Raw genomic sequence first — 12,305 nt, forward strand, 5'->3', positions numbered from 1 at the left:
CATATCAAGTGTAGCCACTCATCGAGCTGCTACAACCCTGTTTAGTGACTCAAGATCCTGCTGAAGCTCTTGCACAAAAATTGCCACTGGATGTCAGCAGTGTTCCACAGATGTACAGGAGGAGGCGCGCACAACGCTTCACTTCAACTGGAGGCGGTAATTGTGGTTTACAGGGAGAAGAGGGTAGTTTATTCAAACACAAAGGATCTACACAAAAGTACTTAAAATAAGTAAACTTCAGCATAGGAATGTAATACATATGTATAATGCACTTAAATATTCAATGATATATTGCACCAGATCACTTCTTTAATGCGAAAGAGTGGCAAATGGCATCATGCAGTTACAAAGTTAACAACACAACACAGTCCATTGTTCCAAGTACAATTTCTGGAGTGTGGAGGTATTTCCTGATCTAAACAGGTCCTAGTACTCACACCCACTTTGTTCAGACTGCTGAACACAGCAGAGTGGCAGTCAGACAGCCTTCTCCACAGAGGACCAGTCTTGCAGTGATCAGCAAATACACAGCACACTCTAATCCTACCACCATGCAGCCACTCCATGGTCAGTTTCCCCCCTTTTTTTTTTTCTTTTTTTTTTTGCAGGCAATTGGCCTCAAAGAAAATGTGTATAGAGTTTGTTGCACAGAAAGCACTAGACAAAAGTTTGCTCTAAGTGGGTACATATATTCCCAGTGGGTATGTGTTTTTTTCTTTTAGATTTTTTTTCATGTTCTAAAATGCAGGCTGCACATATAATCACAAATGTGTTGTGTGTAGACATTTTTGACAAACATTTTAAACAAAAAAGAAAGAATCTAAGACCTTCATTAAGTGTAAAAAATTTTGAAAATTTTGTTCCAAAAGCCTATTTCTAGTTTCAATTTAGCCTTTATAATAATGATGAAAGGCAGCCAGTAAATGAGAACAAAAGTAAAATCTATGGCCAACTGCTTAATTAACCAATGGGTGACTGTGACTATATAGTTTACAGGTTAAATCATGCCGATCCACCACAGAGCTACATTTTTGGGCTGCAGAACACCTTGTTCCTATCTACGAATCCTGCGCTGCATTTTTATCCTTTGTCCCCTCATACTGAGACAATGTGCCTCACTTTTAAAAAAAGGTCTTCACTTATAAGTTTAAAAGAATTGCTGGTTTAAAAAGAGACGTACAGATCTATGGATTACCACAGAGAACTGCAGATGACAGTAGCCCTTTTAACAGTTATATATTATACGCTTGTACGCTTGGAATACAAGAGTAAAGACTATCTCATAAGACAATCAAAAGAATTATTGTTCATTTCTACTTATATTTTGCTTTCAAATGAATTACAGTAAATTCAAAATATATTTTGACATGATCAGTGCATGTTTTTTTTTTTAATTTGGAAAAAAAAAAAAAGAATTAGATCCCTCAGGAACTGGATGAACTAGTCCTGAGAAAACACGTGTCATGAGTCACAACCAGAGGTGGCAAAAGTACTGACATTCTGTACTTAAGTAGAAGTACAAGTACTTGTGTTCAAAAATACTTTGGTAAAAGTCGAAGTACTGGTTCAACTTCTTTACTTAAGTAAAAGTAAAAAAGTACAGGCTCTGAAATGTACTCAAAGTAAGAAAGTAAAAGTAGTTCTTTGGCAGACATTTCTACCTGCTATTTTTGTGTAAAGCTAAACAAACCTCATTATTATATATTATTGTAATTATATAAAATAAACATGAGAACACAAATGTTATTCTAGTCTAAATTTTAATCCTAATGAATGCACTCAGCTTGAATCTGTTATGTAGGACACAAACTGTGAAAGGCAATTTAAACACAGCTCTGTTCTCTGTGTCCTCCATAGTAGAGGGTGACTGTGCCTCCACCTAAACACAAACATGAGGATACTCAGGGGTTACAGTGGGATTCAGAAGGTGGAGGAACCCTAAGATCAGCTGCAGTGGCTCTGCATGGGGAGAAGAATCACAACTTTCTATTGTAGCTGCAGTAAATGATGTTGGTGTGCAGGCTGTGATCAGCTGACCTGCTGCTGCTGCTCCGAGGTTTACTGCTCTGTGTGGATGAACTGAATTCACAAAGATGTAGCCCAGAATTTCACAGCTATCTGAGCTGATCTCCATTCCTATTAATGTTGGATTCAGTGAATGAATCTCAGCATCAGCAGCTTTGATTCAAACTCATCTCTGCTACACTGATGTAACCTGTAACTCTGACCACGAACACAGCCTCTATGCACCAACACAGAGCTTTACTGTAAATACAGTAGCTCTTCTTTTAGCTAGCAGACACACTGTGTGACAAACTGCACACACTTTGTGTGTTTGCTGATATTTGTTGAGCATTTAGAAACGTTGCATTTACCTGCCACACGTTACTCCCTTTATGCTCGCTCCTCTTCAGTAGCGCTAGCTAAGCTGTTTATGTGCCTCGAGCACAACTTACGGACTCGGTCCGGCCCACTGTAACCCCTGATTATAGGGCTATAAATGAGACATTAATTATATGGGTTTACGTATTTAATCCCTTTGTACCCAATAAGCCCCGGGGATGGAGGATACGCCAGTACGATTGTCTCTTATCTGTTATTATTCCTCCGTTTAGCCTCAGATCGTTTGTTTGACTGCGCACTGACTGGAAATGCAAGCTTCTCCCTGAAGTGTTAAAAAGTAACGAGTCTGTTTGAAAATGTAAGAAGTAGAAAGTACAGATACTTGTGTAAAAATGTAGGGAGTAAAAGTAAAAAGTACTGAGAAAAATAAATACTCAAGTAAAGTACAGATACCTAAAAAATCTACTTAAGTACAGTAACGAAGTATTTGTACTTCGTTACTTCCCACCTCTGGTCACAACACATCCAGGTAGGTAAGTAAGGCGTGGTAATGCTCCTAGATTTTATATTACAGAGGCCATGTGCTTTATATGCCCTTGCATTCAGTAGTTAGACCTCTGTATAGTAGCATGTAATTTCCATTCTTTTGCAGAATTTAAATTAGACGAGCGTGATGGATTCAGAGTTATTCAAAAATTATGTATATGCATTCAAATAAAAATAAAAATCAATATGTGATTGAAATAAAGACTTTCAGCTTTAATTCAACTGGTTTGACAAGATTATTGTTTTGGAATTACAGCTAGTCCTTACTTTTTTTTTCAGAGGCAACCTCACAAATAAACTCTTTGTACCGTATTTAGTTTGTTGGGATGTGGTCACTCTACGTGCATTTCGGAGTTTAAACGCATGTGACTCCTTAATTCATTCATCTACTGTTTTCCTGAGGCCATAAACACCGAGCGCTTCAACAGTTCCCCGGCGGCCAATCCAGATCAACGTTTCAAGTGCTCACTTGCTTATGCAGCAGGGTGTAACGTGGACACGAAAGCTGAAGTCTTGTAGACTTTTTTTTTTGGTTTGTTTTAACCTCCCAGTTATTTGTTATAACTTGTAATCTCTCGACCACGTCTGTGCTGTTTTACTGAACGCGTGCTTACAGATTAATATGACAAAAATCCTTCTAGCTGTTAAATCTTTGAGACAAGGATGCGCGTTAGGCAGAAAAGTGGGAAACACGGGCTGGCTGAGACTTCAAACTGCAAAATCATTAAGTGTGAAGGTAAGAAAACGAAGTGTGGCTAAAAACTACTATTGTCTGTAATAAATGTAAGACGTTAACCTTTTCAAAGCTCTTACCGGAGGTAAGTGACTGCATTCTGCCCTTGAACTTCAGAAAAAATCTAGGAAATCTGCGGTGCTTTGCATACACACATAAAAAGCTAGTGCAGCCTTCAAAAAAGTGAGAAACTACTCATATATTCGGCATCGATACTGCACAGTAAACGCGTTTTTATTTATCATAACCTAGCCATGTGCTGAAGTTCACAAGCAACAGTTGAGCCACACGGTGGCTGCCAAGTAGGAATGCGTGCCAGGTGAAAAAGTTGGAAAAGTATTAAAATAAATAACGCCAGGCATGCTTTCCGTACGCCGAATAGACACGTAGTTATATTCGGTTCAATAAAGCACACTAAGGTATTTGTCGTCGTATTCAGCTTTTGTCATCTGGAATATTTTAGTAAAATAGCTGGTTTTTCGATGCAGTTTGGAGCGGTTATAGATAAGTGAGATTTACGCTGTGACAGTCCGTAAAATAAGTTATAAAATGAGATACTCTAAGTGGAGAAGATGTTCATATCTCTGTCTCTCTTAAAGTTGCAAACAGCTACAGAACTGTGCATAACGTGCAAATCAGAGGAGATGTTGCATCATGCTTAAGATGATCTCTGATTGCAACATCCACATAAAATGCCACATTTATTTAATTGAAGTCTGAGTTGTGGTAGATTAAATGCTAGTTTTCAAAAACTCATTAATTACATGCATTAATTTACTAATCAACATTAAATTAATGCACATAATTACATTTTAAGATCTAAATGCAGCAAACAGATCAATAGTATGCCAATTTGAATATATCTGTGAAGAGTAGGAGTAATATCGGTCACTGTTTTTGTGATGGCCACTGGCTGGAGGTAATAGTGCACCATACCACCCTCTATATTAATCTATGCCGCTCTCTCCATTTACAGTAGTGGACTCTCTCTCTTAGACATGTGTACAGATGCGCACACACACACACACACACACACACACACACACACACACACACACACACACACACACACACACACACACACACACACACACACACAACAGAAGAACAGAATTGTCTGTCTCAGCATTCACAGTACAATTCACACAGGCCTGCAGTTTCAGCATGAAGTCACAGAGACTCACGGTTTGCCATAGTTTCTAAACTCAAAATCTACAGCACATCTATTTAAATTTTTTCCTTTGGTCCTTCCAAAGTCACTTAATAAAAAGAGAATACATTATTTTTGGGTGTGATTTTTACTTTACTTTTAACTCCCAGGCCCAGACAGCCCACCTGGTCTTAGAGGATGGCACCAGGATGAAAGGGATTTCTTTTGGGCATGATGCCTCTGTAGCTGGAGAGCTGGTCTTCAATACTGGTCTCGTGGGGTAAGAAGGAGAAATACTGACTGAAATTATAACTCTCTTAGATTTTTGTTTATTGCATTTTTTGATGGCGCACCTCAACAATTGGAGGTCAGATTTGAAGAAAAACAAAGACATTGTAAAAAAAATAATGTAAATCTGCTTTATATATGACGTAAAACTTGCTTTTAACTTGATAACCTTTACATTCCAGTTGTATTTATTTAGTTTTAAATATTTTTCACAAGTCTGAGTTTATGTGCATTTTCTCCACTTCATTCCAGATCTTGATAAAATTTTCCTTCTTTAGGTATCCCGAGGCACTAACTGACCCCAGCTACAGAGGTCAAATACTGACACTGACATACCCAATTGTAGGCAATTATGGTGTGCCAAATACACAGGAACTGGATGAGCTAGGCCTGAGAAAACATGTGGAGTCAGAACGCATCCAGGTAGGTAATTAAGGTGTTTGTGTGTTCTTAAATTGTGTTACAAATATGCCTTTATATTCCCTTACATTCAGTAATTAACTCTTTCTATGGTAGTTTTCTTTTGCTGTTAAGTGTTTGGCATTCTTTTGCTGAATTTAGATTAGTCTTTTTGCACCCCACGGTACCTCTGTACCACTGTACCATTAGCTCCTGGCTGTAGCTCAGGGGGTAGAGTAGGTTGTCTCCTAATCGGCAGGTCGGTGGTTCAATTCTTGGCTTCTCCTTGGGCAAGATACTGAACACTAAGTTGCTTTCTGATGTGTTCAATAGAGCATGAATGTTAGACAGAAAGCACTTATGTGTAGAAAAAAGTGTTTCTAAGAATGAGACATATTGTATAAAGCACTTTGAGTGCTCAAGTAGAAAGCATCATATAAGAAGCATTCCATTTAGCCATTGTCTGATCAGTTTTGCAGAATTTGAATGTGAGCAGAGTATTGCCCTCTACACTTCAGAATTCATCCTGCTATTTCTATCAGCAGTCACATCATCAATAAACACTTGTGACCGAGTCCATTGGCAGCCATAGCATTGCCTCTGCCATGTTTGTGTGTTATGCTTTCTGTTCCTTTTCTGCTCCATACTTTTCCCATCCCATCATTCTTGGTTTCATGTGTCCAAGAAATTGTTTTTTTTAGACTTCTGCAGGTTCTTTTAGATGTTTTCTGGTGTTTCTGTTCTTGAATGTAACCAGTGGTTTGCACCTTGTTGTAAACTCTGTGTATTTATGTTCTTGAAGGCATCTCTTGATTATAGACTTTATCAATGATATGAAGGTTTTTCTTAACCAAAGAAAAACTAATTGTGATCATCCACTTAGTTGTCTTCTGTGATCTTTCAGGCTTTTTGGTGTTGTTGAGCTGGTCACTGCTTTCATTCTTTTTAAGAATGTACCAGATTGCTGTTTTGGGTCTCCCAGCCTAATGAAGGCCTCCTTAACTTGGATTGGTATTTCTTTGTTCCTCTTATTGAGATTTACAGTAAAAAGCTACTATATTAAAGTTCAACACTTGGAATTACCTCTGCATCTTTTAAATACTTAATTTGTCAGGGAAGAAAGCGGAAACAGGCTTCATCTGGTCATGAAACTGCTTGTCCAACTACTTTTGAACCTATAAAATGTCCAATTACTTATTGACCTAACTGTATATGTTTATAATCTTACTGATAACAGTGTCAGCTTAATGTTAATATTAGAGCTGTATTTATTTGTTGGCAAAGCAAAAATTAACATTGCAGTTGTCACTGACCAGCCATCTGAAAATCACACATGGTCACTTGCCATTTTTTTTTTTTTTTTTTTTTTTTCCAGTGATCTTTTTTTTTTAATTAAAGCTAGGGTTAAGTGGATGAAGCATCAGGTCAGGAGTGATTATTGTTATTGACTAACATCTTTATTAAAAACTGCATGAAACTGCAGTTAATAGCCTGAAGTGGTTTCAGGCTTTATTTTTATTTTTTTTCCCACAGCTAATACAATGTTTTGGTGCCTCTAGGTATCTGGTCTTCTAGTTCAAGACTATAGCCACGAGTTCAGCCACTGGAACTCTGTGAAGTCTCTGGGTCAGTGGCTACAAGAAGAGAAGGTTGGGGTTCAAATTACCAGCTCCTGATGTGAGAATGTCAAAGTGATGAATGACTTTTCTGTAAATTTAAATCTTACCCTCCTTAAAAGGTTCCTGCACTGTTTGGGATAGACACCAGGATGCTGACCAAAGTCATCAGAGATAAGGTAGTGCAAATACAAAGACTGGATCTGTTGCAGATTTAATGAATGGATTGGTGGATCGGTGTCTGATATATTAGGCTTGTGGTTTCTCCTAAGGGAACGGTTTTGGGGAAGATTGAATTTGATGGCCAACCTGTTGATATAACTGACCCCAATCAGAAAAATCTGGTAGCAGAAGTATCAACCAAGGTAATGACTGGCAGTCATTTATATTTGACAATATCAGATTAAAAAGTCCTTTGTCTACAAATAATCGAATAGTACTAACCTCTACTTGTTGTGCTTCTATTCTCATCAGGAAATCAGAGTTTTTGGAAAAGGAAACCCAATTAAAGTGGTGGCTGTTGATTGTGGTATTAAACATAACATAATTCGGCTGCTGGTTAAGGTGAGTGGCCTGAAACGTCCTTGTTGGATTGTGTGTGTCCTATTTAGATCGCACACTCAAGAGATGTTTTTGTGACTTAGCCCCAAATGACCTTCTCAGCATAAAAACAGATTTAAAAAGTCGACACTCTGTTACATGTTTTCTGCGACCTGACCTAGAAATTTTGAGAAAGTAAATCTGGGCCTAATGAGCTCCAGAAATGTAAAAGTTGTTTGTGTCATGGAGCTATAAGATAGAGCGGGTTTTCATCAGGTTTGCTCCAAGTTAATGACTTGTTGTTCTAACGCTGATATTGGCTTGTAATTGGTTATAATATTAATTTAGAAACTAAAACACACAATATATGCTCCTTGATTTGCTTTTATTCTGGTTCAATGTGTATGCTTGGTGTTTGGCTTGGTTATATTTTTGCAGTATTCATAATAGTATATTGTTTTACATTTTTGGAGATTTTAAACCATAAAAGTCAGAGGTCTCATTAACATTTGTTCATTTGGTGTTACTTTTGGTTATTTTTACAACTAGAGGAATGAATTGATATTCACACTCCCACGCACACTCGAATATCCTTGAGAGGATATTCGAGTGTGCGTGGGAGTTTTCCCAATCAGTCTACATGTGCTTTGTGGACTTGGAGAAGGCATTCGACCGTGTCCCTCGGGGTATCCTTTGGGAGGTCCTGCGGGAGTATGGGGTGTCTGGCCTGTTGTTGCGGGCCATTCAATCTCTGTACAACCACAGTGAGAGCTTGGTCCGTATAGCCGGTAATAAGTCGGATTCGTTTCCTGTGGGTGTTGGACTCCGTCAGGGCTGCCCTTTGTCACCGATTCTGTTCATAATTTTTATGGACAGAATTTCTAGGCGTAGCCAGGTGGCGGAAGGCTTCTTCCTTGGTGGCCGCAGAGTCTCATCTCTGCTATTTGCAGATGATGCGGTTCTGTTGGCTTCATCAGGGGGTGGCCTCCAGCTCGCAGTGGAATGGTTCGCAGCCGAGTGTGAAGCGGCCGGCATGAGAATCAGCACCTCTAAGTCTGAGGCCATGGTCCTCAGCCGGAAAAGGGTGGAGTGCCCTCTCAGGCTCAGGAACGAGTTCTTGCCCCAAGTGGAGGAGTTCAAGTATCTCGGGGTCTTGTTCACGAGTGATGGGAGAAGGGAGCGGGAGATCGACAGACGGATCGGGGCTGCTTCTGCAGTGATGCGGACGCTGCACCGGTCTGTCGTGGTGAAGAGGGAGCTTAGTGTAAAAGCGAAGCTCTCGATTTACTGGTCGATCTACGTTCCTACCCTCACCTATGGTCACGAGCTTTGGGTAGTGACCGAAAGAATAAGATTGCGAATACAAGCGGCAGAAATGAGTTTCCTTCGAAGGGTGGCTGGCCTCTCCCTTAGAAATAAGGTGAGGAGTGTGGCCATCCGGGAGGGGAGTGGCTCGGACATCTGATTAGGATGCCTCCTGGCCCCCTCTTGGGTGAGGTGTTCAGGGCATGTCCCACCGGGAGGAGGCCCCGTGGTAGACCCAGGACACGCTGGAGAGATTATATCTCTCGGCTGGCCTGGGAATGCCTTGGGGTCCCTCCGGGAGGAGGTGGCTGGGGAGAGGGAAGCCTGGGCTTCTCTGCTTAGGCTCCTGCCCCCCCGACCCGGCCCTGGATAAGCGGAAGAGAATGGATGGATGGATGGAATGAATTGAGTGTGAACTTATGCTTTTTTGGGTGACTTCACATCCATTTGACATTTTAAGTATACCTGTAAGATTACAGAATGACTACATATGTCTTTGAGTGCAGCGAGGTGCAGAGGTCCACCTGGTGCCATGGGACCAGGACTTGCTTAGTCTAGACTATGATGGCCTGTTTATATCTAATGGACCAGGAGATCCATCTCTGGCCACCACACTCATCAACAATGTGCACAAGGTAGGATGCTTCAGAAATGTTTGTGCATGCTGAGATATTTGAGTACTGATTTATAGGTTCACAGGTTTAAGAAAGAGCTAAGGTTGTCGCAGAACATAATGTCTATGAGCAATGTCTGCACTTGGGAATTATTTGTCAGTACGTTGTTATTATTATTTTTCACGACTGCATCTATAACTTTATCCTTATCTCGGTAATATTTGTTTTGTGAAGGTGCTGGAGAGTGATCATCCCAAGCCAGTATTTGGGATCTGTATGGGCAACCAGATCACTGCCCTGGCTGCAGGAGCCAAATCATACAAACTACCTATGGGTAACAGGTGAACAATTTAATAACCTAACATAAAAATGGCACAGTGCACTATATATACTCTGCATTCAGATAAAAATTTCAGTCTCTGTAGATGCAACTACTTCTCACTATTTTATTTATTTAACATTTCAAATATAACCTCTCCTACAGAAAATGTAATGAAATAATGTTTTCTGTGGGTCCCCAGAGGCCAGAACCAGCCGGTGTTGAATGTGATGACAGGCCAGGCATTCATTACTGCACAGAACCATGGTTATGGCATAGACAGCGAGTCCCTGCCCCCAGGGTGGGACCCGCTTTTCATCAACGCAAATGATGGCACCAACGAGGTTGATTTCAGCATATGTGAATATTGGGTTTTTAACAGGGCATTTTTGTGTTCCAGGCTTTGGATATTTAAAAAAAAAAAAAAAGTTTATTTTACAGAATAACTGTACTCAAGCAAATAAAGGGTTGAATGTTGTTCACACTAATACTTTGGAAATATTAATAGTGTCTTCATATCACTTTTAATAATTTCCAGGGCATCATGCATAGCAGTAAGCCTGTTTTCACAGCCCAGTTCCACCCTGAGGCTAAGGGTGGTCCCACGGACACAGAGGTAATTAAAACTTTTGATGGTACTGCATAAAGTACCTGAATTCTATATTCCAGCTAATTAAAGTATATTCACAGGATGCAACTTTGGTAAAAGTTGAGGTCCTACTCTAAAATAGTACTTGTGTACATGTTGTGCATGGTTTGCAAAAGTGATATGGTATTTAGGTAGCCATAAAAAAAGATACATTTTTGATTGAATAAATAAACCTTGACATTCAACGTTTGTATTAAAAAAATCATCCAAGAAGCATTTTTATGAACAAATGTGATCTCAAGGATCTGTAACTTTAGAGGAATTTATTCCAAATCTGTTTTACATTTTAGGAAGAATTAGACTTTTTTTTTTCTTTTAACCAAACCTTTGGTTTTGCTCTGCAACAATGAACATAAGACCATAACAAACAATATTGTTGATATACTACTTAAACTGTGGTTATAGAACTTTTTTTTTCCCACCCAGTTTCTCTTTGATGCCTTCATATCCCTGATCAAAAAAGGAAAGGATGCCAGCATAGTGTCAGTCATGCCCAAAAAACCCAGCGTCCCTCCCAGGGCCCAGGTACAGTATATCACCTAAATTGACCGGGTTAATCACAAACATGAACACAAGTGGAAGAAATCACAAGTTAAAAAAATAACATTTCAAACAACAATTTAATGACTGTAATTGAAGTGGTGTTCAATAGTTAATGAAACTCTTCAGTAGAGAATTATGGTAATGCAGTTTTATATCAGTCATTATGTGGATGTTGCTGTCACCTGCTGTGTAAATGGTGCAGATCACAGCTTTTTTTGTGTCAATCCAGGTCTCAAAGGTGCTTGTACTAGGTTCTGGTGGTCTCTCTATTGGTCAGGCTGGTGAGTTTGACTACTCGGGATCTCAAGCCATCAAGGCCATGAAGGTAAGAGTGTCTGGATGAATGGATGATTTCTGTAGTTGTAATTGCCATCCGCCATACTTGTTGTAAGTGAAGGCACATAAATGTGCTTTATCCATCTTTGTGTGGAAGGGTATGTCCCCAGAGTAAATGCAAAAGATTGTTTTGAAGTCAAATCATGTGACATATCCTGTCTAAACACTAGTAATGACTTAATTTATCAGCGTTTTAGTTAATGGACTTTTCAATTTGTCATTCATTCTGCTATACTGATCTTAAATTGGGTAGTTAAGATTCTGTAGCTTGAAAACAAAGTTGTACTGAGTGACTCCCTTTATCCTAGGATGAAAATTTTTATTCTTGTGTAAATGCTCTCTTCCATGATGACAGTAACCCCATCCATAGGGCACCATGATATGAATCTCATGCTGTGGTATTTGCAGTCAGTAGATCTTAACCCAATTAAACAGCCATGGGACATTTTCGACCACCCTGTAAAAGGTCACTCTCTACCATCATCATCAAAGTATCAGAGGAGGGAATATCTTTTAAAGGAATGGCTTTCTTTCCCTTAAGTAGCATTCCAGAGACTTGAAGAATAAATGCAGAGGTGCACTGACGCTGTTGCGGGGATGTGTTTGACCTAACACCGTTTTAAGATACTGTGTCTCTGTAAGGTGTTGACTTTTACTCTAATTTGTCACCTGTCTCTGGGGCCCATGCACTATTTTGAATGGACTTTTATGAAAATACAAGGGAAATTTTTATAAAAGTTTGGTTTGCACACAGTTTGGTAATGATAATAAATTATTAAATAATAAAAATAATGATGCCTGAATTCTGTTTAGCTGTGTAACTCGTCATTGTTTGCTGGGGCACAGATGTTTGACCAGAGCTGTTTGTTATTAGTAGCACTTGTGCCCTTCCGATGTGCCTGAGGGGGTAATTTTGTCAATGGT

The 12,305-nt window shown here is 39.5% G+C and overlaps 1 protein-coding gene across 1 annotated transcript in view; it reads left to right on the forward strand.

The window, feature by feature from the left end:
- Window positions 1–3,293: 3,293 nt before the first annotated feature.
- Window positions 3,294–12,305, forward strand: part of cps1 (carbamoyl-phosphate synthase 1, mitochondrial) — an 81,466-nt gene continuing 72,454 nt past the window's right edge. The window contains exons 1-13 of the mRNA XM_030758696.1: window positions 3,294–3,625; window positions 4,943–5,052; window positions 5,339–5,483; window positions 7,019–7,108; window positions 7,198–7,254; window positions 7,348–7,440; window positions 7,550–7,639; window positions 9,427–9,555; window positions 9,769–9,875; window positions 10,056–10,197; window positions 10,392–10,469; window positions 10,929–11,027; window positions 11,275–11,370. Coding sequence (XP_030614556.1) covers window positions 3,512–3,625; window positions 4,943–5,052; window positions 5,339–5,483; window positions 7,019–7,108; window positions 7,198–7,254; window positions 7,348–7,440; window positions 7,550–7,639; window positions 9,427–9,555; window positions 9,769–9,875; window positions 10,056–10,197; window positions 10,392–10,469; window positions 10,929–11,027; window positions 11,275–11,370 — 1,350 coding nt within the window. The 5' untranslated portion in view covers window positions 3,294–3,511. The remainder of the gene's footprint in view (window positions 3,626–4,942; window positions 5,053–5,338; window positions 5,484–7,018; window positions 7,109–7,197; window positions 7,255–7,347; window positions 7,441–7,549; window positions 7,640–9,426; window positions 9,556–9,768; window positions 9,876–10,055; window positions 10,198–10,391; window positions 10,470–10,928; window positions 11,028–11,274; window positions 11,371–12,305) is intronic.

The sequence above is a fragment of the Archocentrus centrarchus genome, chromosome 21 (assembly GCF_007364275.1).
Source record: "Archocentrus centrarchus isolate MPI-CPG fArcCen1 chromosome 21, fArcCen1, whole genome shotgun sequence".
NCBI classification, from domain to species: Eukaryota; Metazoa; Chordata; class Actinopteri; order Cichliformes; family Cichlidae; genus Archocentrus; species Archocentrus centrarchus.